This window comes from Suncus etruscus, chromosome 5, assembly GCF_024139225.1.
Source record: "Suncus etruscus isolate mSunEtr1 chromosome 5, mSunEtr1.pri.cur, whole genome shotgun sequence".
Classification (NCBI taxonomy): Eukaryota; Metazoa; Chordata; class Mammalia; order Eulipotyphla; family Soricidae; genus Suncus; species Suncus etruscus.
This window is the reverse complement of record NC_064852.1, coordinates 116,889,699-116,917,321: the sequence shown is the minus strand read 5'-3', so window position 1 is coordinate 116,917,321 and position 27,623 is coordinate 116,889,699. Positions and strand designations below refer to the sequence as shown.

The 27,623-nt window shown below is 45.6% G+C and overlaps 2 protein-coding genes across 3 annotated transcripts in view; both read left to right on the top strand.

Annotated features, from left to right (window-relative positions):
- NOP58 (NOP58 ribonucleoprotein) overlaps positions 1-27,623 on the top strand; it is a 507,450-nt gene that overhangs the window by 227,526 nt on the left and 252,301 nt on the right. The gene's annotated exons all lie outside the window — the stretch shown is intronic.
- On the top strand, positions 6,438-8,177 carry FZD7 (frizzled class receptor 7). The gene has a single exon (XM_049773210.1). It carries the CDS (start codon positions 6,438-6,440, stop codon positions 8,175-8,177), a length of 1,740 nt encoding a protein of 579 aa, XP_049629167.1.

The window sequence follows — 27,623 nt, the reverse complement described above, 5'->3', positions numbered from 1 at the left end:
CTCCCTGTCAGCAAGTTCTTGTCACACAAGCAAGTTCCAATCCATGCCAGTGTGCCCACAACTCCTAATGTAGATCCTCACTGGTTTCATTTCAGCAACTGCAATTAAACTTTTCTTGAAAAATTAGCAATAAAGTACAGGAGATTAACTAGTATGTCTGAACCCTATCTAAGTAAAATATTCAGAAGTTAACAGCTGATATAGGCTTGAGAGCCAAAGTATAGACATTCTCGGACTTCCCTAAAATTTGAATGGTTTTTGATAAGATAAATAAAAAGACAAAAATAGTGATGAAAACATCAAGTGGATTATGAAGTGAGCATGTTATATAGATCTTTGTTTTTGTCACTGTCAAAAAAGCTTGTATCTGGAATTTATGTCAAAGAATTATTCTAAATTAGGAATACTGGACCTTAGGTACCCTTTTCAAATAGTGCCCATTCAAGTGAAAACAGAATAGCTTTCCCTATTCAAAAATGATCTAAAGAAAATAAATTTTATGAATCCAGAGGTGTGATATAACCTATTCTGGAGGCTTATTTGTGAGAGCTCATCCTATGCATATGCACATTTAATGATAATGTTGACTCCAAATCAGTCATGGTAGCAGTATTTAAACCGTGAAAATTGGCAAATGTATAGATAAGGGTCTTTCCCTCTAGAGAGTGGCTGTTAAACATTAACCTGCATACCACTGTAAAACACACACACACACACACACACACACACACTCACAGAGCCCACATCAGGATAGGCAAAGCCACAAAATATGCACCAAACTTTATCTTTTATCTTTATGATGGGCATCCAGGTAACCAAACCAAGATTCTGCTCTAATGCTTTTTTTTTCCCAGAGATCACAAAGCAGTTTGTATTTTCACAATATGGGGGAGGTAGGGAGGTTAAGTGACTTCCCCGAGGCAGTACAGGAAATCAATGGTGAAAAGCCAAACTAAACCAGTCTGGACTAACTCCCTCTGCCACCCTCCCCCCACAGCAGTACCCTGCAGATGGCATAAAAACATGGGAAGTAATTACCAATGGTGCTTTTGCCCTAACACCCAAACAGCCAGTTTTTCTACAGACCACAATTCAAATATTCTCTCCAGTGAGTGCAGAATCTACTCCCCAAACAGCCCAACTTCTGCATAGGGTTTTCCACATAGTTTTTTTTTTTTTTTTTAATGAATCAAGTATGGCCAGATACATGTTTCAAAAACACTGGACTTCCCTCTAGTCCAGTGAATTTGAAAAACAATTGAGCAGAGCTAGGATTTATATCTAATAGACACAAGTGGCCTCATAACCAATCAAATGAGTTTTTTAATCCGTGGCCTTTTCTCCAGACTGCCAAGAGCAAAGATCAAACAAGTTGTTATTCTCTCACTTTATCTCCTCGACACTTGGGGAATAAATGATGCTTACCTCTGATGGATTTTCACTTTCTATAGCAGAGGTCCCCAAAGTTGTTTGGACTACCACCTCCTTTAAAAGAAAAAAATGACTCAGAGGATGAGAGAGGAAAAAAGGGGGTTGGGGTGGAAGGAAGGGATTTACTTTGCACAGAGCTGATCCCAGTTAGATCCTAAAAGTATGGCCAATGAATTGCAAAACTCCATCTGTCCGTCCCCCACTCCCCCAGCACTACCAGGAGTAATCCCTGAGAACTGCTTGATTTGGCCCCCCCCCAAAAAAATAAACAAAAAATGACATAGCACCCTCCTATTGTATCTGAGGCTACAACTCTCCCTGTGTATTGTTCCTATGCTTGTCTAGGGAATAGTGTTGGCCACTTTGGGAAACACTGAAAATGCAAAGTAACCCTACTTCTTAGGTGTGGCTAGACCTAACGATGAATGTGGAAGTGATAAGATTAAATGCTCACTTTTTTTGTTTGTTTGTTTTGTTGTTTTTTTGTTTGTTTGTTTTTGGGTCACACCTGGCAACACTCAGGAGTTCCTCCTGGCTCTATGCTCAGAAATCGCTCCTGGCAGGCTTGGGGAACCATATGGGATGCCGGGATTTGAACCACCGACCTTCTGCATACAAGGCAAACGCCTTACCTCCATGCTATCTTTCCGGCCCCTAAATGCTCACTTTTTAAACTGTTGAGTTTTGAAAAGAAAGACAACATAATTTATTATACAATAGTCAGCTGATACATACAAGCAATAAGAAAATAGATCATACAGATTCAGTGACTGAACATGCCAAATAAAACACCTTCATTAGAGGGTACTGAACAGTCTGGACAGGAATTCAGCATGGCCCTCACTTCAATCTAGACATCTCTAACTTTCACAACAAGAGAAAGTCTGCTTTAGGCAAAGGAATGATCCAACACCCCAAGCTAGAAATTCCAACTGAGGATCTTACAAAGTCACATACTGTCTGGTGAAGGAGAGCTGAGAAGGGGAAGTATATTCGAAAAGCTGCCCTTTCTGGTCTTGCATGAGTAATTCCTACATCTAAAGTTTCACTGCAACCACAAGATTGTAGCATCCAGAAGGTGGCCATTTTCAGTTCTGGCTGACATCAGAATGTAATTCAACGAGATAAACCTGGGGCTTGGCCAAAATAAGTAGCATTGAAATAATTGGAGCCAATGGATTGCATTGCTTTTCTGTGGGACCTTATGACTATGATATGAAGAAATAAAAGCCTTTGTTGTTTTAAAGGGCAGGGACAATTGGAAGTTTTGCAGCAGTTACAAAATTTTCCACCATAGCAGGGCAAGGAAGATACTAGTTAGTGGCTTTATTTAGGAGATGGGTGTGGGAGGTGTTTACTGAAAGAAAGAAATTAAATTGATCCTGCCTGGACAGAATATGTTACCAATGTTATGACAGTGAGCAGAGAGCCTAGGACAAACTATTTAGTGGTGGGATGAAATTAATATGCTCAACTACTTGGGTCCTTGAAATCACAGCATTCAAACCCGGCAAAGCAAGAAAAGCTACCTCACCCCTCTCACAAAGAGAGAGCACATTCTTAATTTTCTTTCTTTCTTTTTTTTTTACATTCTTAATTTTCATAATATTGTTGGAGTGGATTTTTCAAATCATCTTTAGAACACTTTCTCAAAAGTTGACAATGGTTACTTTGTGGAACTGAACACGTTTTTAATATTTTCCATCTGGGATGAGTTGTGCAGATAGTTTGAAAACATTTCATGCATCCCTTATATTTCTGAATCTAGCTTTCTCTCTCTCTCTCTCTCTCTCTCTCTCTCTCTCTCTCTCTCTCTCTCTCTCTCTCTCTCTCTCTCTCTCTCTCTCTCTCTCTCCCCTTTCTATATAATTATCCCTATTGCCTAACATCAGGAAGCTGTCTGGGACTATAATATGAAGAGCTGAAGCTCATCAACTAAACTGGTTTTAGTTGTACTTGAGACACAGTATTTCATTCTGTCAGTTTTCATTTGATTTGATGACAGTGCTTGCTATTTCTCCTTCAATAAGCAAAGATGACTTAGATCAGTGGCCTGATGAATAAGCATGAAAATTTGATTTAGAAAAGGAGGGGATCCTGAAGCTCACAGGGAGAAAAAAGGATTTCCAACCCCCCACCACACACACTTTAAATGACAAAGCAAAGCTGCAGCAGTGTCTTTAAATAACATCTTCAATGCAAGCTCAGCCCCCCCACATTAGGTAATGGGGATAATCGTTTAGTAATAAAAAGAGGAGTCCTTTCAAAAATACAAGGGAGAAATAAAACCCTTTAAAAGCAAATATCACTAATGCTTCATATTATCCTGAAGCAGACACCCCAAAAGGAAAAAAGAAAAAAGTCAGTCCGATTGGTGAAGGGGAAACTGATGTTTTGGAGGAGAGATGAGGCCTCCCGTTGAGGGCCGGAATAGGGAAAGTGAGCAGTCTGACACCCTACTTTAGCTCAAAGACTTCTGCCCTCCGGACCCATTAGCAGGAGGGGAAACAACAAAGAACTGTGAAGTGGAAGGCAAGATTCCCGGTAAACTCAGTAATGGAGAGTAAATGAGAGACAAAAAGCGGGAAGCCAACGCCTCTCTTAGAAGGGAATCCCATTGAACTGTTTTAGATTTCAAAATCGGCTTGGTCCAGGAGAAGCTGCTCCACCACACAGACAGCAGGCATTCTAGGCAGGGGGCTGGAGGGATTCTGGTGTGTGTGTGTGTGTGTGTGTGTGTGTGTGTGTGTGTGTGTGTGTGTGTGTGTGTGTGTGTGTGTGTGTGTGTGTGTAAGATCCCTTCTGAACATGTCACGTGTGTGTATGTATGAGAGTGTATGAGAGAGAGAGAGAGAGAGAGAGAGAGAGAGAGAGAGAGAGAGAGAGAGAGAGAGAGAGAGAGAGAGAGAGAGAGAGAGAGAGAGAGAGAGAGAGAGAGAGAGAGAGAGAGCTTCTCAAAGTGTCACTTTCCTGGACAGGAGGAATCCAGGAAGAGCTCGCGATGCTCCTTTAAGGGACTAGCGCTCTGGGCCCCCCAATCTGTCACTTCAGACCGCTCGGGGCGGTGCTCCAGCGTGCAAGAGCGCCCCGGGGCCGAGGCTGGGCGAAGATCTTTGCAGACAAAAGAAGGCCGGGCGCGGGGGACACGCTGCCGCCCCGCGGGCTCGGCTCTTTGTACTCCGAAAACTGGGCCCCGTTTTCCAGTTCGCAGGGAAACTTGCCCCCTCCCCAGCGAGGACCCAATCACACGGTCGCGTCCACGACGGAATCAGGGTCCCCGGTGGGCCGCACGCGCCGGAGAACTAGGGGGCGCATGGGGCGGCCGTGGGGATACCAAGACCCGCGTGCTGGGGTTCGGGCTACACTCCCCAACATTTCCCCCCGCAGCAGAGCGAGTTCCGTGCCGTGGGCCCACAAGGAAGGATCTGGGCTGAGTCCTCAGTGAGGAGACTAAGTTGGGGTCCCCTGCGCCCTCCAGAAAAGAGGGGCACAGCCGCTCCCGCCTTGACACACACATACACCCCATTTCTGCTCGGACGTGGCGCCCCGTCTTTGTCAACGGGCTGAGGGCGAAAGAGTTCGTCGGGTCCTCACGTGCTCTAATCCCTGCGGGCCTGAGGAGAAAGGGGCTGGTGAAGGCGTACCCCGTTTTCTCACCTAATCGAAGCCCGAACTCCCCGATAGTCGCCCGCCCCAGCCCCCGCCTGCGCCTCGGGGTCACCCCTCTCCCCTCAGAGGCGCTGCGCTATTTCTGGGCTTCGAACGCCTTCCCCCGGGCGCCCTTCAGTTGAGGAATGTGCCTTCGACTGGCGGCCCCGACAGAGGAACGACTCTTCCTTGCAAATTCTCTTTTGGGGGGAGCTTAAGAACACCCCCCCACACACAGCCCCCCACAAGCACCCCCGCGTCCGAGCGTGAATTCGGGCGAAAACTTTTTCCTCAACTTTTCCCTCCTAGGCGCATCCCCCCCTCCACTCTATCCCCCGGCCTCTCCCCGCAGGAATCCGCCCAGAGGCGCTGCAGGCTCCGCCCCCTCCGCCGTCCTGTCCGCCCCCTGGCCCGACTCTCGTCCAATCCGGAGGCGGCGGCGCCGAAAACAAAGGCTCCCATTGGTCCGCGGCGGAGCTCGCGGGCCCGCCCCCCGCCGGGTTTGTGAATGGGGGGAGGGGAGGGGGCGGGGCTGGCCGGAACCCCCGCGAGCGTCGCGCGACGCTTCTTCTGGCGAGTCGCGCGGCTCCGAGGCGTGACTCGGCGCTCGCTCCCTCCGGCGGCGGTGGAGGCGGCGGCGGGGCTCCAGGCAGGGGTCGGGCGCTGTGCGGGGCCGGACGGGACTGAACGGAACGTGGCGGAGGACGACGCCGGCGCGGCTAGTTGAGCCGAGTGGAGGCGGCGTGCAAGCTTTGCCTTTGCCTTTGCAGCCGTGCCCGGCTCCGCGCTCTTTGGGGCTGATCCGACTTCGGAGAGGGATCCGTCCCACCCCGGGCGACTGAAGCAAACTCGGGGCCCAGCTTTCGGGAGAGGCCGGCCCTGCAGGCGCCTGCTTGGTGGCTCTCGGAGAGCTGAGCCTGCACGGCTGCAAGTTGTTCCTGCGCTCCGGACGCGGAGACTCACTCGCTCGGGCGAACTTTGAAGGACAACCGGAGACGCTTGTTGCTCCTCGCCTCCCAAGCCGCCGCGGGACGGACGAGCGTCCGGGCGAGACAAGGCGCCCCGGCCCGCACCCCCCGGCCCCGGCCGACGAGCTTCTCCGCTGGGCGGAGGCGGCTGCTGCGGCGGCGGCGGCGCCCTCCCTCCCGGCGCGGCGCGGGCACCCCCCGCCCCCCATCTCCAGCCGCAGCGCCCTCGGCTCCGCGCCGCCGCCCACGGCCCGGCCCCGGCGCCGGGGAGACTCTCATGCGCCGGGCGCGGCGGCGCCTCCTCCTCCTCCTCCTCCCCGGATCGCAGCTTCGCCCGGCCGCCCGGCCGCGCTCCCGCCTCCGCTCCGCCGCGTGCACCCTCGGCCGGCGATGCGGGACCCCGGCGCGGCCGCCCGGCGCTCGCTCCTCCCGCCGGGCCTGAGCCCCCCGGTGCTGCTGACGCTGCTGCTGGGCGCGCTGCCCGCCGGGGCCGGGGCGCAGCCGCAGCACAGCGAGCGCGGCATCTCGGTGCCCGACCACGGCTTCTGCCAGCCCATCTCCATCCCGCTGTGCACGGACATCGCCTACAACCAGACCATCCTGCCCAACCTGCTGGGCCACACGAACCAGGAGGACGCGGGCCTCGAGGTGCACCAGTTCTACCCGCTGGTGAAGGTGCAGTGCTCGCCGGAGCTGCGCTTCTTCCTGTGCTCCATGTACGCGCCCGTGTGCACGGTGCTCGACCAGGCCATCCCGCCCTGCCGCTCCCTGTGCGAGCGCGCCCGCCAGGGCTGCGAGGCGCTCATGAACAAGTTCGGCTTCCAGTGGCCCGAGCGGCTGCGCTGCGAGAACTTCCCGGTGCACGGGGCGGGCGAGATCTGCGTGGGCCAGAACACGTCGGACGGCGCGGGCGGCGCGGGCGGCGGGCCCACCGCCTTCCCCACGGCGCCCTACCTGCCCGAGCTGCCCTTCACGGCGCAGCCGCCGGCCGCCCCCGACGGCTGGCACCGCGGCGCCGCCTTCCCCTTCGCGTGCCCGCGGCAGCTCAAGGTGCCGCCCTACCTGGGCTACCGCTTCCTGGGCGAGCGCGACTGCGGCGCCCCGTGCGAGCCGGGCCGCGCCAACGGCCTCATGTACTTCAAGGAGGAGGAGCGGCGCTTCGCCCGCCTCTGGGTGGGCGTGTGGTCGGTGCTGTGCTGCGCCTCGACGCTCTTCACCGTGCTCACCTACCTGGTGGACATGCGGCGCTTCAGCTACCCCGAGCGCCCCATCATCTTCCTGTCGGGCTGCTACTTCATGGTGGCCGTGGCGCACGTGGCCGGCTTCCTGCTGGAGGACCGCGCCGTGTGCGTGGAGCGCTTCTCCGACGACGGCTACCGCACGGTGGCGCAGGGCACCAAGAAGGAGGGCTGCACCATCCTCTTCATGGTGCTCTACTTCTTCGGCATGGCCAGCTCCATCTGGTGGGTCATCCTGTCGCTCACCTGGTTCCTGGCGGCCGGCATGAAGTGGGGCCACGAGGCCATCGAGGCCAACTCGCAGTACTTCCACCTGGCCGCCTGGGCCGTGCCGGCCATCAAGACCATCACCATCCTGGCCATGGGGCAGGTGGACGGCGACCTGCTCAGCGGCGTGTGCTACGTGGGCCTGTCGAGCGTGGACGCGCTGCGCGGCTTCGTGCTGGCGCCCCTCTTCGTCTACCTCTTCATCGGCACGTCCTTCCTGCTGGCCGGCTTCGTGTCGCTCTTCCGCATCCGCACCATCATGAAGCACGACGGCACCAAGACGGAGAAGCTGGAGAAGCTCATGGTGCGCATCGGCGTCTTCTCGGTGCTCTACACGGTGCCCGCCACCATCGTGCTGGCCTGCTACTTCTACGAGCAGGCCTTCCGCGAGCACTGGGAGCGGACGTGGCTCCTGCAGACCTGCAAGAGCTACGCCGTGCCCTGCCCGCCCGGCCACTTCGCGCCCATGAGCCCCGACTTCACCGTCTTCATGATCAAGTACCTGATGACCATGATCGTGGGCATCACCACCGGGTTCTGGATCTGGTCGGGCAAGACCCTGCAGTCGTGGCGCCGCTTCTACCATAGACTCAGCCACAGCAGTAAGGGGGAGACGGCGGTATGAACCCTTCCTTCCCCTGCTCCCCGCACACACATGCCGCCGAGCCTCCGCGTGTGGCAGGTGCTGGAGCCCAAGGACGGAAGGGGGGAACACATGATTCGCACCCCCAGCCTCAATATAAAGTGACTTGGAGGGAAGAGAGAGAGAGAGAGAGAGAGAGAGAGAGAGAGAGAGAGAGAGAGAGAGAGAGAGAGAGAGAGAGAGAGAGAGAGAGAGAGAGGTGTAGGTTTGAGGCCAGTGGTGAATTTGGAGATAAGGCCCGGTGGAAAAGACAGTTGGGATGAAAATCCTTCTGGCAAAGACTTGCGGGATAATGACGGTGATAACGGTGATGTTATTGGGGTGTTGGTACTGGCCCACCGGGACCTATCGGGAAGGTTGAGAACAGCCCCCAAGACTGCCCGGAGTTCTTCCCGGCTTGGGTGGCCAATCTGGGACTGGGCACGATACCCCTGCCACAAGAAAAGTGGCCTTTACTCACTCCAGTGAGGTCCAGGGAGAGATACAGCTCTGTTGGGAAAGAAGAGGACTCCCCGCTGCGGCCTTGTCAAGCTGTGGTCAAACCCATAATCTCTTTTCACTGGGGCCAAACTGGAGCCCAGATGGGTTAATTTCCAGGGTCAGCCGGTATTACAGTCCCTCGGCCCCTCACCCCCTCCCGCCTGCTTTTTCTTCTTTCAAGTCTTGTAAAATAGCATGGGGAGGTCTTGGGAGGCCTGCAGCCTTGAATAAATCCCTCCGTGAGGATGCAAAAGAAATGAAGAAGGCATTTGGAGATGAGGCAAAGGAGAGAGAGAGAGAAGGCATTTCAGTTGTTTTTTTAATTTCCTGGCCAAGGCAGGAGGAGGAGTGGTATTTTATGCAGTTTAATACCCTGAAAAGAAGAGATGACTTGTTGCTTTTCAAAAATGGAATGCACACCCCCTCCTTTGTTACAAGAGACAAAAGAGGAAACCAAAGTGTCTCCCAGTGGAAAGGCTTCTCTGATGACACAGTCCTAGGCAAAGTAGTGCAAATTGGGGGTTTCTCTTGGATGTTAATTTGATTAATGTAAGCATTCCTTTTTAAGGAAAAGTGAAGAGCAACGGTGCTTTCAAATCCAGTTCAATTTGAGATTCTGACTTGGCTAAAGGAAATGTGAGTGTTTGTTACTCTTGTTTTAAATATAATTCAGAATACATGATCCTACTATAGGCTAGGTTCAAATGTTCAGGGAAAATATTCCCTTCCCTTCCTTTTTTTTTTTTTTTTTTTTTTTTTGGTAAAACTGCATTTGGGTTTTTTGTTTTTTCTTCCCTCCAATTTGAATCTTTCAGGTTAGAAAGGAAAGCATAATGCCTTCAGCCTTTTCATAAAGGAAAGCTAATTTTTTTAAGAGCTCCATTTTGTTCTGTTTGCTTAGTTCCCCAAATCCGTTTATAAGACATGTGTGGACTGACCCTTCCTTTGTGTGGCTAGGTGGGGAGGTGACCTGTAGAAATGATGGTGAATGAAGACAGTTCAAATCATTTTTAGGGAAAGTCACTAAAAGAAGGTAAATTTCAAAGTCATTCTGGAGTTCTTTGAAATGTGCTGGATGAATGAAATTTATTACTTCAAACATGTACTTTTTTATTCTGTGATAAGAATATGGTTTCTTTTGCATAGAGTCTGAAGCTGAAGAGAATCCTAGGAGTTAACCCTGACTCCTCCTTATGACCCCTCCCTCCAATCTTGCAACGCTCCTATTTCTCAAAAACAGCTTTTCAACCATGGAGGGTACGAGTTACTTTTTATATGTGATGTTCAGTTTGAGCAGAGCTGCTTTTTTATATAAAAATTATATTGACCTTGTGTTTGTTAAACCTCCAAGCTCTTGTTTGTCAGATTTTTTTTAAACTTCCACTACATAGTTCTTGACATCCTTTGTGTTGTATCTCTTTGCATGTGAAATTTGTAAAATAGAGACAAGTGCAGTATGTATATTTTGTAAATTTCCCATTTTTGTAAGAAAATATATATTGTATTTATACATTTTTACTTTGAGTTCGTTTTGCCTTTTAAAGTCTACAAGGAAGCTCCACTTTATCATGTGTACAGATCACAAATAAATTTTTTTAAATACAGAGTGGCTATTTCTTTAGTTTATCTAGTTTTCAGTCTATTTCTTCTTCGGCTTAATACTAAATACAAAACTGTTACTGTTTTGGAAAAAGAATATTGAGGGAACAATATAGAATATGTGCCTTATTCTTGAAGATGTTATGTATTATTTTGAGATTTTTCTGGCCTGTCCTTGAATTTTTGAATTTCCTGCTTCCTGCCTCTTACCTCACACCAGCATACCTACCCTTAAGCTTTCCACATCTGGCTGTGGGTAAGAAGGTTTGGAATAAGCATCTCTTTTAAAAAGGTGCTCTCTGATTCCTGTTTTTACTACCCTCTCAAACGAAGTCCTTTTTAAAAGAGGACTAGAAGATAGTTTGGGTCTTTCCTGGTAATATTATCCTTCCTTGAGAAGAATTCTAGGACTTTTTTTTCTTTTAAAGCTAATTGGTGTTTTCGTATTCTAATTGGCCTTTATCTACATTGTTAATACTTAAATAGCTGGGAAAGTTGATACAAGAATGATTCCAGATAATAGCTAGGGCCGGCCTTGCTTGGAGACTCCTCGGCCACAGGCTTCACTTTAGGTCAATTGAGCCAAAGGTCAAGTGATGGCCGAGGTGACTCAGCAGTGCTAGCCGGACAGCTCCCTGCCTGTCCCCAGGACAGAGCCTCAGAAGCCACCAAGCTGTTCTCTCCAAGTTGAGTAGGCTGACTTGTGGGTCAGATGAGACTAAGGAGCCTTACTCTCAGGCACTTTAGTATTAAGCAGTCCTACAGGAAAATGAGAAAGTCATTCAAAAGACTTGCAGCTCTAGGTTTCTCAGGTCCTTTCTCACCTCTCATGGAATTGAGGACCCTGTGTCCTGGCTCTCCCAGGTAGAGATGCCATATTCTGGGCAACTAGCAGGCCCCAGCAGCCCATTGGATGCTGCTGTTTTCTCTTTTCCAGTTTGGTCTTGAAGTTTTTTACTTCTAAGGTTCAGCAGAAACAGTTGTGTTTTGTTTAATTAACAGACTCACACACATGGCTGGCGTATTTTACAAACACACGGAATGAACAGCAGTGACAGACGGGCAGGCTGCCCTCACCAGGAGGAAGCCAGGCAGCTCGCCTGGCAAAGCAGCTTTTTTAAGCTCCTCTAGGGTTTTGAACATCACAATGGGGGTGAAGTCATCTTAACCTGTAAAGATTTTCAACTTCAAGGCAGGAGGAAAACGATCTACTTCAAGTCTCTTTAAGGTTTACCCAGTTTTTGCTCATAAAATGACACCTTTTAGGTTCAAGTATGCCTCTTTTAACACCACTCTAATGTTGCGTGTGGAGAATGTTTGCTTTCAGAGTAGGTGGAAGGCTCCCAATGGGGTTTTCTGCTCACAAATTAACCGCTACAGGCACTTAGCCCCTTCTGTGGAAGAGTCTCGTAGGGTTCCTTATAGAGGAAAGTGCCTTCTGGTCGGATCTACCTTGTCCTTGAGGGCTTAAGTGAAGTAACAAAGATGGAATAAAGAAATGGCTCCCTGCCTTTTTTTTGTGGTTGTGGTAAGCAAAGATATCAAAATGTTTGGTCTGATTTCTCTCAGTTTGGCTGTAATGTTATGCAGTCAATTCTTACCTCCGGTTTTTAGAAGCTCAAGGATTTTGAAGGAGGCACATTTTAGCAGAAAATGTGTGAGGGAGCCTTTACAAAAGGGCATGTGTGGTGTTTGAGAAAAACATTGGCAGGAGTTGGGTGTTAATCCCAAGATAAGGAGCAGAAACACGTGTGAAAAAAATTTGCCATTTATAAAACAAAATTAGTCTGCACAATACCACATGCAACACCTCACCTTTTTTAATAGGTATGTGAGAAATCTAGGTAACACATAAATGTCCTGTGGACAAGAGCTTATTCATTCGAGAAAAAGTAGAATTTTTCAAGTGGGATTGATAGAAAATAGTGATATTAGAAAATCTCTGAGGGATAAAGAGCTACTGGAGAGTAACAGCTGTAGATTTGAGCCCTACAATCATACTGGGAAATTCTCTTCTCACTCTCCCATCTTTAATTTCACTGAAAAAGCAGGTGGCTATTTATAGACGGTATATTTTTATATATGCATTTGTAGATGGTGAAATACAGTCTCCAGGGTCCAGGAAATCCTAGAAGGGAGCAAAAGCACTCCAGTGTGGACTTAAATGCTTCACAGACTTAGTTTTTCCTCTTATTCAAAACCCACAGTGGTATTAAACTCATTTCTTGAAACTTAGTTCTCCAATTCTTAATTTCTACTTAAAGACCTTTATTTCAATCTCAGACATTCCTCACATTTTATACAAAGCTGAGCTCATTTTGAAAAGGTAATGACTGAAATAGTACACTTAAAATATCAGATCTTTCACAAACACACATGGCACTTAGCTCTTTGGTTGTTTAAAAGAAATAGAGGAGATACAGTCAGTTATTTTTTTCAATTAGTAACACATGGCCAAAGAAAGAAAGTCTGATAAAAAATAACAAGAATGTATTTATTGTTTGGGTGAGCCCCATTGATGCTTGGGTCTTCTTTTTGGCTCTGTATTCAGGAATAACTCTTGATGGAGTTCAGGGGAGGGACTGTATGTCGTCCCAGATCAAACGGGGGCTGACCTGACCGGGGCAAGACATGTGTCTGTGCTTCTCCAGTTCAACAGTGGTGTATTATAAATAATCCAGTTCAAGAAGTGTGGGTCGAGCTGTCACTAAAAGGCACCATGACTTGGACTGGAGTCATTATAGATTAAAACAGAAGACTCTTGGAGCCGAAGAGATAGTGCAGCAGTAAGGCATTTGCCTTCCATGCAGCCAACCTGGGAGGGACCTGGTTTGATTCCCAGCATCCCATATGGTCCCCCAAGCCTGCCAGGAGTGATTTCTGAGTGCACAGCCAGGAGTAACCTCTGAACACTGCCAGGAGTGATCCAAAAACCAAAATAAATACATAAAAAAAGAACCAGAAGATTCAGGCCAGGGAGATAGCATTAGGGTTGGGGGAACATGGTGTCACAGATCCAATTTCTGCTCCCACATGAGTTCTTAGATATAGAGCTGTGGGGATTGCCAATAGTGGGCCCTGGTATCAGTGGTCTGCACCCATTGGGGGGAGGGGAAGGTGCAATGGAACAAAGGCAGGGCCAAGATTCAAACCAGTATTGTGGATGCCTCATGCTATAGACAATTGCTTTGATCTTTGTACTGTCTTTCTGGCTGATTAGGCCTGATTAGCTAAGTATAATTGAGAGTGTCCCCTACGTACTTGAGCACTGCTTGGAACACACACACACACACACACACACACACACACACACACTAGAAGACTATCTTCTGAAGTAACATAAGACATGGTTTTAGAGGGATGAAATAAGTTAACTATATTGCTCAATAGAACTTGACAACCCTCATTACAGAGGCAAAAATGCTTCTTGCAATAAGATTACTTGGCATTTGGTGGCATTTGCTGTTTCTAAAATCTGCTTTCACATTCAGTATTCGACTTGATTCTCACAATCATGATAACAAACCTGCAATGCAGAATGATTTCTACTTTTTTGCTTGGGACCACACCCAGAGTTTCTCTGGAGCTATTGTTCCCAGTGTGAAACCCAAGAGTGGTTCTCAAAGGACCAAGTGGTACTCAGGGAACCAAGTATCTCTGGGGCTCAAACCAGGGACTCCCACATGCAGCGTATGAAGACTATCTCTGTGAGCTATCTTCCTGACTCTGGCAATACTTCTCATTTGATTTTTTGTTTGTTTTTGTTTGTTTATTTGTTTGTTTTGGTGTTTGGGTCACAGACCTGGCAGAGTTCAAGGGTTACTCTTGACTCTGTGTTAAGAAATTGCTCCTGGCAGGCACAGGGGACTATAGGGGATGCCCAGATTCGAACCATCATCTGTCCTGGATCGGCTGCTTGCAAGGCAAATGCCCTATTGTGCTATCTCTCGGGCCCCAGTACTTCCCATTTGAAAGATGAAGAATCTAGGTGGTTCAGTTAGCTGAAGAGACCCAGAAGAGGACAGAATCTATCTTAAGTCCTCAATTCTCAAGCCTGCACATTTCTTCAAATGTGCCTTGACAGCCAAACAGTGCAGTGGAGTTTCTGCTGAGAATCACTCATCTAACTGTGGGAGTTGGGAATGTGGGGATCAAAAGCAAAAATACATATTTCTTTGGGGAATGGTCACACCCAATAGTGCTCAGGAACTATTCCTAGCTCTGGACTTGGTGGGGGTGCAATCAGGGGCCATGCAATGCCAAGAATTGGAATTCAAGTCAGCCACATGCAGGGCAAATAATTGAACTCCTGTGCTATCGCTATGAGAAGACATATTTCAAACACATAGATGAGGTGTTCTTACCAATTTGTGTGTTCTTTATGGGCTCCTTTCCCTTTGTAGATTTTGCTTTTCTCCTCTGGTGAAAGTGACTCTGATATGGAAGTCTATAATTCCATGTAGTAAGGAAACATGCTATAAATCAGCTGGTCCATCTGTGGGTCACCCACCACCATTTTGATTGTGGAATCTCCCTCTGGTAAGCCAGCATGTCCTACTGTTTAGTCTATATAAGCCAATACATGTTCAGTGAAGGAAACTGAACTTTACCTTGGCCCTTGAAAGCAGATTTAAACAGCAAAATCATGATTGTATAAATGTCTACTGACACCAAAACAAAATTTCAGAAATTATCTGGTCTTTTAAAGAGGGTACCCCTCCCCTTTGGGACCAGATCGTTAGCACACCAGATAGGGCATTGCCTTGCATGCAGGCCAATCCAGGTTCGGTCCTGGGTATCCCATATGGTCCCTGCGACTGCCAGAAGTATTTTCTGAACACAGAGCTAGGAGTATAACCTCTGAACACTGCTGAGTATGATCCAAAAACCAAATAAATAAATAAACAGCGTACCTGGCCATTTCAAATCCTCTTAATTAGCAATTGCATTTCTCCATCTGATGCTTCACCTCTCTCAAAACCCAACTTCTTTTGTTATATGAGATCTTGGTTTCTCTGAAAAAGCCTCACATCACTGCCATACTTGACTACACTCTTGGAATTCCTGTTGCATATAAAAGCCAAATCAACATCTTTTGTGGGATGTTGGACACAGATTTAGGCTTCTGATTAGTTACACCCAGCTCAAAGAATTTAGATGGAGCATTGAGACCACAACTCAGAGTGCTCTGTATTTGCTCCAGGTGGTATGATCCTAGATTTCAAATTGGAGTCAGCCACATGCAATGCAAGTGCCTCCACCCTACTACTATCTCCCCAGCCCCTCTAGCCTGCTCAATACATCAAGGCTTCTCTAGTTCACTGTCTCCAAACCCTCTTTCAGAGGACTTCAAACTGACAAAACAAAAATTAAATCTCTTGTGAGTAAGTCAAAAGTGTTCTAACTGGATATTTAGGTCACTTTGAAGGAAACTCAAGTCTTCTTCTCTTGCTTTTTGGCTTCTTTTGGTTGTTGTTTTTGTTGTTGTTGTTGTTGTTGTTGTTTTGTTACAAATCTGGATGTGACCTGGTCTTGCCAATCACTTCAGCTAAAGGAATGGTATTAAGCGATGGTGTGTCATGAGTAAGATAGTATTTAAAGAAATACAGGGAAAGGAACTAAGAAACTAAACTCCCATATAGTCTCGCTCAAGACAAGATCTTTTACTCAAACAAGCAAAAATTCATCCCCAGGACTGAGTTGATTCAAAGAGCTGGAGCATGTACTTAGTGTGCAGGAACCTGGATTATATTCCCACCACTCCAGGGTCCCCCAAGCAGTGCCAGGGGTAAACTCTGAGCAGGGGGAAGCACCTCACTCTTCAAAAAAAATCTGATACTGATCTTACAGAGCTGAGAAAATAATTCAATCTAAACTTTGGATTTAGGGAGTGTGTGAATGAGACAGGGATTAGGAAATATCATACAGATAATGAAAATCAGTATGGCAAAGCCTAGTCTTAATTATTTTTCTTTTTAAAAATAAAAAAGTTGGGCCCGGAGAAATAGCACAGCGGTGTTTGTCTTGCAAACAGCCGATCCAGGACCAAAGGTGGTTGGTTCGAATCCCGGTGTCCCATATGGTCCCCTGTGACTGCCAGGAGCTATTTCTGAGCAGACAGCCAGGAGTAACCCCTGAGCACCGCTGGGTGTGGCCCAAAAAAAACCAAAAAAAATAAAAATAAAAATAAAAATAAAAAAGTTGCCGGAGAGGGGGCGCTAGAGGTAAGGTGTCTGCCTTGCGAACGTTAGCGTAGAACGGACCAAGGTTTGATCCCCCAGTGTCCCATATGGTCCCCCCACGCCAGGAGTGATTTCTGAGCGCATAGCCAGAAGTAACCCCTGAGCGTCAAAACGGGTGTGGCCTAAAAACCAAAAACCAAAACAAAACAAAACAAAAATAAAAAATTTGGGGCCGGAGAGATAGCACAGCGGTGTTTGCCTTGCAAGCAGCTGATCAGGACCTAAGGTGGTTGGTTCGAATCCCGGTGTCCCATATGATTCCCCATGCCTGCCAGGAGCTATTTCTGAGCAGACAGCCAGGAGTCACCCCTGAGCACCGCCGGGTGTGGCCCAAAAACCAAAAAAAAAAAAGTTTCCAAAGAGAAACAAATGGTATCTAGCACCAAGTGCCAGTTTCAGGTCTGGGTGGCAGCTGGTCCATGTGTTGCTATTTGCAATCAACGTAGAGAACAAATCTTTGAGATTAAATCATGAATATTTTTTAACACCAACAAACTGCTTCTCAAAGACTTCTTACAGATACTGTTTTGGGCCTTGAGTTTAGCGTACTGGCTGCTGGGCTTAGTTATCCTGAGTCGTGGCCAGAGTCAAACACACAGTCCTTACTGTGCTGATTTCCCGGCCTGGTTTTTGTAGTGAGAAACACAGTATAGTGAGGAACGCTCTGTCCTTTGTGCCCCTGGTTGATCAGTCCAGTCTCAGCTGCCAGTGTCCCAGGGTGCTGACCTAAATGGGTAGAAGGGTCCTGCTCACATTCTGAAAACTGGGTGCAGCTTCTGCTTCAGCAACTCTGGGAGGACTCAGCTCTAAATGTTAGCCCCTTTTCCCAATGCTGTGTGATTGGAAGATATGGTGGGCCTAGATGTGTAGAGATCATGGGACAAGGGAGTGGTGGGCAAAGGGGACCGGAGGTGAAAGAGAACATAAGGTGGAACATGTTGCCCAAGACAGTGAGGAGGAGCAATTCTCGCTTTGTTGATAATGATCTTTTTCCTTCTGTTAAGCATCCCCCCATCACTGACTCCATGCTAAAGCCCTAGTACAATACATAAGGAATAATGGTTAAGGTAATCCACCAGAGCTCCAGAGATAAGTGCCAGGACTGGAGACATGCCTGGCATGGAGAGGCCTGATCCCAGCACCACATGGCACCTCCCTGTAAGTCCCCCAGCACCTTATTGCCAGCTCTGAGCAATGAACTGTCAGGCCTTTCAAGCTCTTATGTATAGATAGTACTTGGAATCTAATAGGCCACCAATAAACATCAGCTCTTATTATCCTAATATCGTCCCACTCATGTATTCTACTTCTAAGCCTTATCTACAGCCTTCTTGATTCTTTCTGCCTTTTCCCTTTCCTTTTTCTATTATTCTTTCTTTTTGTTCTCTCTTCTTTCTTTCTTTCATCTTTTCGACTTTCTTTTTCTCTCTTCTTTTCTTTTTCTACTTTTCTTTTTTTTACCTTTTCTTTCCTTTCTTTTTTCTACTTTTCTTTCTTTTTCTCTTTTCTACTTTTCTCTCTTCTTTCTTTCTCTTTCTTCTTTCTACGTTTCTTTCTCCTCTTTTTCTTCTTTTCCATAGAAAAAAGAAAACTCTCAGAGCCCGGAGAGATAGCACAGCGGCATTTGCCTTGCAAGCAACCGATCCAAGACCAAAGGTGGTTGGTTCGAATCCCGGTGTCCCATATGGTCCCCCGTGCCTGCCAGGAGCTATTTCTGAGCAGAGTAACCCCTGAGCACTGCCGGGTGTGACCCAAAAACCAAAAAAAAAAAAAAAAAAAAAAAGAAAGAAAAGAAAACTCTCTCTTCTTTCTTTTTCTTTCTTTCTCTCTTCTTTCTTTTTCTTTCTACTTTTTTCTTTTCTTTTTCTTTCTTTTCTTTCTTTTCTACTTTTCTTTCTCTCCTCTTTTTCTTTTCTTTCTTCTTTCCATAGAAAAAGAAAACTTTCTCTTCTTTCTTTTTCTTTCTCTCTTCTTTCTTTTTCTTTCTACTTTTTCTTTTTTCTTTTTCTTTCTCTTCTTTCTCTTTCTTTCATTTTAGGTTTTTGGGCCACACCCTGCTGTGCTCAGGATTACTCCTGGCTCTGCGCTCAGAAAATGCTCCTGGCAGGCACAGGGTACCATATAGGTTGCTAGGATTCATACCCAGGTGTGTCCTGGGTTGGCCATATGCAAGACAAACACTCTGCCACTGTGCTATCTCTCTGACCCACTATTTATTTATTTATTTATTTTTCTTTCTTCTTTCTTCCTTCCTTCCTTCCTTCCTTCCTTCCTTTCTTTCTTTCTTTCTTTCTTTCTTTCTTTCTCTCTCTCTCTCTCTCTCTCTCTCTCTCTCTCTCTCTCTCTCTCTCTCTCTCTTCTTTTTTGCCACACCCAGTGGCACTCAGGGCCTACTCCTGGCTCTGCACTCAAGAGATCACTCCTGGCAAGACTCACGGGATCATATGTGGTACTGGGAATTGATCCCAGGTTGGTCGTTTAAGTTTTTTTTCATTTAATACAAGATTAGAGTGAAAAATAATGAAGCGAAGAATCTGCATTAGGACAAAAAGGAATCGTGGAAGTGATTTTGAGTGTTAGTCTCTGGGAAGTAAGGCTCATACATTTTGGTGAGAGCAGAAGGCTCATCAATTCTGCAGCTTCGATGCATCTGCTAGGATACTCCCTACTCTTTCTTATCTGGCTTGACTTTCTGCACTGAGGTCCAATGGCCTGGCAGCAAGAATGAGCCTATAGAAATGCTGCCCAGGCACCACGTGGAGCCCCTCAGAGGGTTGGACTGAATTCCTCTAGCCCTTCCATTCCTACTTACTCAAGGGGCTTTCTGAGAACCTTTATGCTCTTTATGCTTTTTGCTCACCAGAAGGCAAAGCATAAGAAGGGGTTAAGAAAAGCAAGCCTGGCTGGAGAGATAATACAGTGGAGAAAGCATTTGCCTTACAAGCAGCCAACCTGGGTTTGATCTCCTGCACCCCATATGGCCCCCTGAACCCAGCAGGAGTGAGCCATGAGCACAGAGCCAGAAATTTGTTCTGAACAAAGCCATGTGTGGCCCTAACACCTCCCTCCCATAAAAACATTCTTCCTAATAAGGCAGAAGAAGAAAGATAAATACAGACTTATATCACTTATATGTGGTATTCAGAATAGCTGCATGAAAAAACACAATGATCTAAATAGTATTTGTCTCAAACACCCTTGGGCCCAGAGTATAGTGAAGAGAAAGTAAGAAACTGGAAGAGAAGAAACACAAGTATGAAAGGATGGGAGCCAGAGGACAAGCGATCTCAGGTGCATTGGTAGTGTTAATAAAGGACAGAATTTGGGACTGGAGTAATAGCACAGCAGTAGGGCATTTGCCTTGCATGCAGCTGACCCAGGACAGACCTGGGTTCAAACTCCAGCATCCCATATGTTCCCCCTGAGCTAGGAGTGATTTCTGAGCGCAGAGCCAGAAGTAGCCCCTGAGCACCGCCAGATGTGCCCCCCCCCCCAAAAAATGGACAGAACTAAATATACAAGCCAAAGGCAACAACAATGGAATTAAGCAACCCAAATTCTAACAATCTAAACTTAAAATGGGCCTGTTATACAGGCAGGCTGGAAGGCAGGGTACAGGGTATGGGATGTACTTAAGAAACATTGGTGGGGGGAGGTGGACGCTGCTGGTGGGATTGGCCCTGATTCATTGTATGTCTGAAACCCAACTATGGACTTTGTAAATCACAATGGCTTCAATAAAATTAAAATTAAAAAAATACTGTTCTTCCTGTCTTAGAGCTCTAGAATCAAACCCAATATCTCACAAATGCAAGGTCTACGCTGTACTACTCAGTTACTATCCAGCCCTGGAAGCATTCCTAAAAGCTACTAGGAGAATCACAAGGATTTCACAAGATTAACATATATATCAGATTGTTATTGTCATAATGAAATGATAATATGCTGTCAGTGGGGCTTACTATATGCAAGTAATACTCTTTTCAGTATTTGTGTATTAACTCATTTAATGTATGCAACATTATGAGGTGGAAGGAAGAATAATTCTTAATCTCATTTATAAGCTTCTCAGTATGAAATTTTGAAATCATACTGGACTTTAGAGTCAGACAAGAGCTCAAAAGAGAAGTTACAGGGGTGATCCTAGAGCTAAGACAGGAGGTAAAGCACTACTAACCTTGTGAGCAAATGACCCTGATTTGACCCCACCTTCATAGACCCTAATTGACCCCAGCTTCATTGGCTCCCTGGAGCTTTCCTGAGCGTGGTCTTTGGGGCATCTACGCACTGCCTGGTGACCCAGGATAGTCATGGCTGCATGCTCAGTCAGCCACCTGCCTGGAAGACTCTGAGTCTATGAGACAGCCACTTCTGGTCTCTTGAGCATGGTTTGGGAAGCACCTTCCTCCAAGAGAAAACTTATACAAGCGCCCTACACTTACTAGGCTTTAATACCATCAGTTTAGCCACACCCATGATCCAGAGCCTTCCACCATGTCTGCACAAGTGGTCAACACCATAGACTCATCTAACTCCCAAAAGAGAGGCCCAACAAGCAGGAAAATTTCATGGTCATACTAGCCTGGCAGCTAGTATCACGGGAGACCTTTTGGAGGGACCCTAGGAACCATCAATGTCACCATATGAGCTCATCAGCCCAGCTCCACAGACTGCTCTGCAGTGTAAGTGGCTGCACGCACCACCATAATTTTAATACTAATTTCCCAATAGGAATCCACCAAATTAGAAGTGAAATTATCATAAAAACCACATAACCTCAACAAACAAAATCAACAACAGTATATACCACTTGCAATTTACAGCACAGTAGGCCTTCAGACAATGACATAGATCCCATCACAAAATATGACAATTTTCACAATTTTCTTTTAATAAAGCTTTTTTCCCAATACTTTTATTGCTATGTAGTTTTACCAAGCAATATTAAGTAAATTATTTGTACCTGCCAAGGCGTAGGCTTCAGGGAGGCTGGGAAACTGGTGGAGAAGGTAGAATAGAGAATATTTTGGGTCTGCCTCTGCTTCCCAATAGGAGTACTATGCAATTGATTATAAATCAGGACTTACTCCTTACTTTGTGCTCAGATGACTTCTGGCAGTGTTTGGGGACCTATATGCAATGCCAGGGATGGAACCTGGATTGGTTGCATGGAAGGCACTTGCCCTATTTGCTTATACCATCTAATCATTTGTTTTCTTCTGCTTGGGTTTGATTTTTGGGTCACACAGGGAGTGCTCAGGGATCATTCCTGGCAGAGCTCAAGAAATGACATGTGGTGCCCTCCCAGCTGTACTATCACTTCAGTCCTTCCAGAGTTGCATTTCTTACTGATAATGTCTGTGTCTAGTTTCATGAAGATTGACATGGATGTCATCTTACACCTTGAAGAGAGACAGATTTCATTCCAAACTGAGCCAACTTGATTTTCTGAAGAATCTCTTCTAAGGGAGATGTTCCTTTCTTATTTTTTTCATCATTTGCACTTAATATTTTCAAGGCCTTAAATTTACTGCTAGCATACTTGTTTGGGGAAAAAGGTGATGCCACACAGATTCATCACCAGAACTTCTGGTTACCTAGCACTTGCCAGGTCTTCCTGCACAGTTTATCCAAAACTAAACAGCCTGAGAAAGTCAGAAAAGCTCCAGAAAATATGAATAAATGTTTCTAACCAAATCCTCCATTCACTCAAGTCACAGAGAAGCTCCATCGTATGGTGAGTATACCTGGTGACCCCAAAAGGAAGCTAAAAATGGAACTTTCAAGTTATTCACTACAATCAGAGTAGATTTATGTCTCATTGAAAGTGGACATCCATTCCACTCTACAGACTCAGTGAAATAGTCAGAAAATTCAGTTAGTTCATCTCTGATGCGAGGAAGGCAGAGTACAATCCCTCCATTCACCAAGTGGTTTTGGGTCCACAAGCGGTACAAAATATTTACTTCAGATAACTAAGTCTCCTTTCAGGGAACACACATGATATATTTATAACTGTTCTGTGCTTGTCTCTCAGGATTGTTCAGCTCTGCTTGACAGTTGAAGGGGTTACTGAAAAAAATCTAAATGCCATAGCTGCTATCCAATATTCACTTCTTGCTTTTTAATTAGAAAATAAAATTTTAGCTCATTAGAACATGAGATTTGAACTTTGCTTACAAACAAAAATACCTACAATTTCCACCACCAAAACAGTTATGTCAAGTGTAAGACTACGTTACTGTGTCGCTTAACTTGGCAACTTGATTTTTTTGAGGAAAAAAAAAAGAACATAAACCTTTTTGCATAGGATCATCCTTCAAGAAAAATTAGAATGGATTTAGCTTCATTTTCTTTGTGGATACTTATTTTAACCTTCTTTCTTACCTGCCACTTTGAACCCAGAAAAAGGAAAATGGAATGTACTTTAAAAAAAAAATAATCAAAGGATAAACCAGGGAGGAAAAAGAGTGAACAAGATAGCCAGAAAAAAATTCTGGTTGCATCCCTGCCTCTGAGCCACTGGCATCTTGATTCCATTACTCTTTTGACAACTGTTAGCTGATATCCTTATAGGTCAGAGTTAAGAAAAAAACAAATAACATCAAGGTTTTGGTGGTACTTAAGTAGAAGGTACTAGTACTAAGCACTCTCCACATGCATTGTTATCTGGTTTCCTCAACCATCTCGGAGATAGTTACACTATCCCCAGTTTGAAGATAGGGAAAGCTAAGTTGGAGACCCTGTAAATCTGATACCGTCCCACATCCTTTTTCCTGCCTTTATTCCAATAATGCGGAGTTGTTGTTATCCAAAGACTCACTTCTGTTTCTTGGAAATGTCACTGAGTGATTAGTCTTTCTCGGGATTGTGAAATATGTCCATTTCTGATCAGCTGTTATTTATTAGCAATAATTTGATTCTGATTTCGGTTTCCTAATTTCCTATGGTATGGTATGATCAGGGCCACCAGTGGAAGTGATACGCAGTAGAGCCAAAGTGAGTTGAATTTAACTTAAATCCTCGTGTTCTTACATGAAACAGGTTTAAGAGTCACCCCTTCCCCCACCTCAAGGCAAGTGATTCCAGGTCAGCATCCAATTCTGATGATTCATTGCATGTGCTCCCCAGGGTTCACCCTGTGTTCAGTCCCCAAATGCCCTCTAAAACTGAGAAGTCTTAGGGCGAATAGATTTTTGATAGAATCTGAAATGATAAATTTGTTTGGAAAGATACATGAATTCCTGGCTCTCTTCAAGCATGAAACACCACCACTTTACTCCAATTTGGATAAAGTTCAGCTCAGCTATTGAGTGCTTGGTGGAGAGACATAGAAAATCCCCCAGTAAATCCAGACTTCCCACCCTCTCTGCTCCCAGTCTCAACTGTGGCCTTTCCACAGTTCACCCATGCACACACTTGGCCCATTAAGGTCCATTAAGACAAAACCTGAAGCCCTGTTAGAGAGGGGTCAGGTAATTCATAGCTGCTCCCTCTAAGGGGCAGACAGACTTTTCCCAGGGGAGCATAGGCAGTGTGGAGGGAAAGGACAATCTTGCTTTTCCCACAGTTGTCAGGAACTGCCTTGCTCTCCTGCCTCCCTGGCCACCCTTAATGTTTAAGAGTCATCAATTTTGCTTAAAAATCAATGATACAGGGGCTGGAGTGATAGCACAGCATTAGGGCATTTGCCTTGCATGTGGCCAACCGGGGACAGACCCAGGTTCAATTCCTGGCATCCCATATAGTCCCCTGCACCTGCCAGGAATGATTTCTGAGTGCAGAGTCAGAAATAACTCCTGAGTGCCACTGGGTTGCCCTCCTCCCTAAATGATACAGTCAGTCACTGATGTGTTTATTTCACATTGCCAGTAACAGAAATTTATCCTTGGCTCTGCTTTCTTCCTCATCCCCTCCACCCCACCAACTTCCTTCCCCCAGAGAGAACCCTTAGAGCATCTTCTCCTGTAACAGTTCTGATGGTCTCTCTGCCTTTACTCCAGTACCTTTCACTCATTCTCATTCGATGATTGGGGGGGGGGGGGATTGTGGTAAATGTAGCCATAATGAAGGCTCTCCCTTGTTCAAACCCCAAGTTTGTGACATATGAGTCCTTCCATGACCGTCATCCAGCCTTCTGTCCTCATCCTCTGCCCTTCCTACTCTGATGAGAGCACTGTGATAATCATTTTACAATATCTTGTGTAGCACAGCAATTCATTTTGGACAAAAGGGAGAATTTGAGTGACTTGTGAAAGATCCTTCATGGATGCATTTCAGCTCTCCAACTTTCTGAAAAAATGTACAGAAATGTTAATCAAGATGATAAATATAGGGGCCGGAGAGATAGCATGGAGGTAAGGCATTTATTTGCCTTTCATGCTGAAGAATTCATGGTTCGAATCCCGGCATCCCATATGGTCCCCTGTGCCTGCCAGGGGCAATTTCTGAGCATAGATCCAAGAGTAACCCCTGACCACTGCCGGGTGTGACCCCCCCCAAAAAAAGATGATAAATATAAGGAAGATCTAGAAATATTCATTTACCCAAACACTTCTTTTTTTTTTTCTTTTGGTTTTTGGGCCACACCCAGCATTGCTCAGGGGTTACTCCTGGCTGTCTGCTCAGAAATAGCTCCTGGCAGGCACGGGGGTGGGGTGGGGTGGTCCATATGGGACACCAGGATTTGAACCAACCACCTTTGGTCCTGGATCGGCTGCTTGCAAGGCAAACACCGCTGTGCTATCTCTCCAGGCCCCACCCAAACACTTCTATAGCACTTCAGGACAACCCCAGAAAAAAGGGCATTATTGAATGCACACACACACACATATTAGGGTGAGGGAGATGACTCAAAGAGCTGAAGCATAAGCTTTGCCTTTAGAAACTTTAAGTTCTATCCCTAATACCCAATGTTTCCTATGAGCACTGTGCCAAGAGTAACCCCAAGCACCACTGGGTGGCCCTAAAATAAAAATCAAACAATGGACAGGGGGACAGATTAGTAGATGAAGTAGGTCAACAGATGAAAAACCTATATGACAAGTATCAACATCTAGTTCAGGTCTGAACCGATAGTACAGCAGGTAAGACATTTGCCTTGCATGCAGCCAATATAGGTTCAATCCCCGGCATTCCAGATGGTCAGGAAAGGCCACTAAATGCATAAAAGAATTTGAAAACACGAAAGTACAACAAATACAATGTATCTTCTCACAAACCTGTCATTGTACATGAATACCCAAAGTTAAAACTGTAAAACTAAGATGCCAATTAATATAAATTATGGCTTTTTAGGGCCAGAGATATAGCACAGTGGTAGAGCATTTGTCTTGCATGCAGCCAATCCAGGACAGATGGTGGTTTGAATCCTGGCATCCCATATGATTCCCCGTGCCTACCAGGAGCGATTTCTGAGTGCAGAGACAGGAATAACCCCTGAGCACTGCTGGGTGTGACCCAAAAACCAAAAGAAAAATAAAGTTGAATAACTATAAGATAAACAGTAAATTAAAATAAAATAAAATAAAATAAAGTTAAAGTAGAAAATAAAAGTTAAAATAAAATAGGCAATGAAATTAATAGTTAAAATAAATAATAAAGGTAAAATAAAATAAAACCCAGTTAAAATAAAACCTTATCAGAACAAAGTAGTCCTTTAACCAATGTTACTTTTGTCCTTATAAGAAAACACACACACACACACACACACATATACACACACAAAACATATACACAGAGTGAGAGTGAAAGAATGCGATATAATAAGAAATAATGCCTCAGATAATGAGGAAGAGATTTCAGGGATGGGTCTGAACACCAAGGTCTGCAGATCACCACCAGAAACTAAAAAAGCAAGGTTAATTACCCTGTGGAAAGGTCAGAGAGAACACAGTTTCGTTGATACTTAATTTCACACTTCTAATCTCTAAAACAGAAAGAAGACATTTCTGTAGTTTAAGTCTCCTAATTTGTGGTAATTGGTTAGAGCCGGAAAGCAGTACATCCAGGTCTTAAAAATAAAGGGCCCGGAGAGATAGCACAGCGGTGTTTGCCTTGCAAGCAGCCTATCCAGGACCAAAGGTGGTTGGTTCGAATCTCAGTGTCCCATAGGGTCCCCCGTGCCTGCCAGGAGCTATTTCTGAGCAGATAGCCAGGAGTAACCCCTGAGCACCGCCGGGTGTGGCCCAAAAACCAAAATAAAAGAAAAGAAAATAAAAAGATCACATGTGGAAAATTCTTTAGAGCCAAATAAAGTATCAGCAAACAATAAATATGATATATGTTTATTTGTTTGTTTTTGGACATCACCTAACAGTGGTCAGGGCTTACTCCTGGCTCTGCACTCAGGAATTACTCCTGGTGGAGGACTATATAGGATGCCAGGGATCAAACCCAATGGGCTATGTGCAAGGCAAATACCCTACTCACTATACGATCTCTCTAGCCCCAAAATATAATATATCTAATATCGGGCAAGATCCATTTCTCCTAACCCACACCTACAATAAAATTGAAAATAGAGCTAGAATTCTAAATGCTAGTTTTCTGTTGACTATTTACAATAACTCCCTAGAGTTGAAGAATAAAAATTAAAAACCTAGAGTTTCTGAGGCTGAAATGATAATACAGTGAGTAGGGAATAATTTGCCTTGCACACTGCCAACCCAGGTTCAATCCCAGCGATGGAACTTCCCACCAGGAGTAATTCTTGAGTGCTGTGCTGCAAGTAACCCTTGAGCATTACTGGGGATGGTCAAAAAAAAAGTAAGTAAAAACCCCAAGTTTCTTTTCATGGAATCATTGCTGCTCTTGGACCCTCATGGAAATTCTGGACTTGATTTCCAGAAAAAGAAAAGTATGGTCGCACTGGCCCAAGACTACAGACAGTCCTTTCTATTTCCTCCCAATTCAATTGAGCTAGATTGAGAAATCCTGAATTAGAAAAGAATGGTAGAATATTTAGGATTTTCCCTCCATTTCTCAGACACATTTCAAACCAGAAAAAAGGCAATATTTTTATTTTATCTCTCTTCTTTAAACTCAACTAAACCATGACTAAACCCATCTCTCTTTATTTGAGACGGGTTTCAATGGCTTGTCTAAG

Bases quoted from the DNA above. Each gene is read 5' to 3' on its own strand.
- FZD7 (XM_049773210.1), top strand. From the start codon at position 6,438: ATGCGGGACCCCGGCGCGGCCGCCCGGCGCTCGCTCCTCCCGCCGGGC.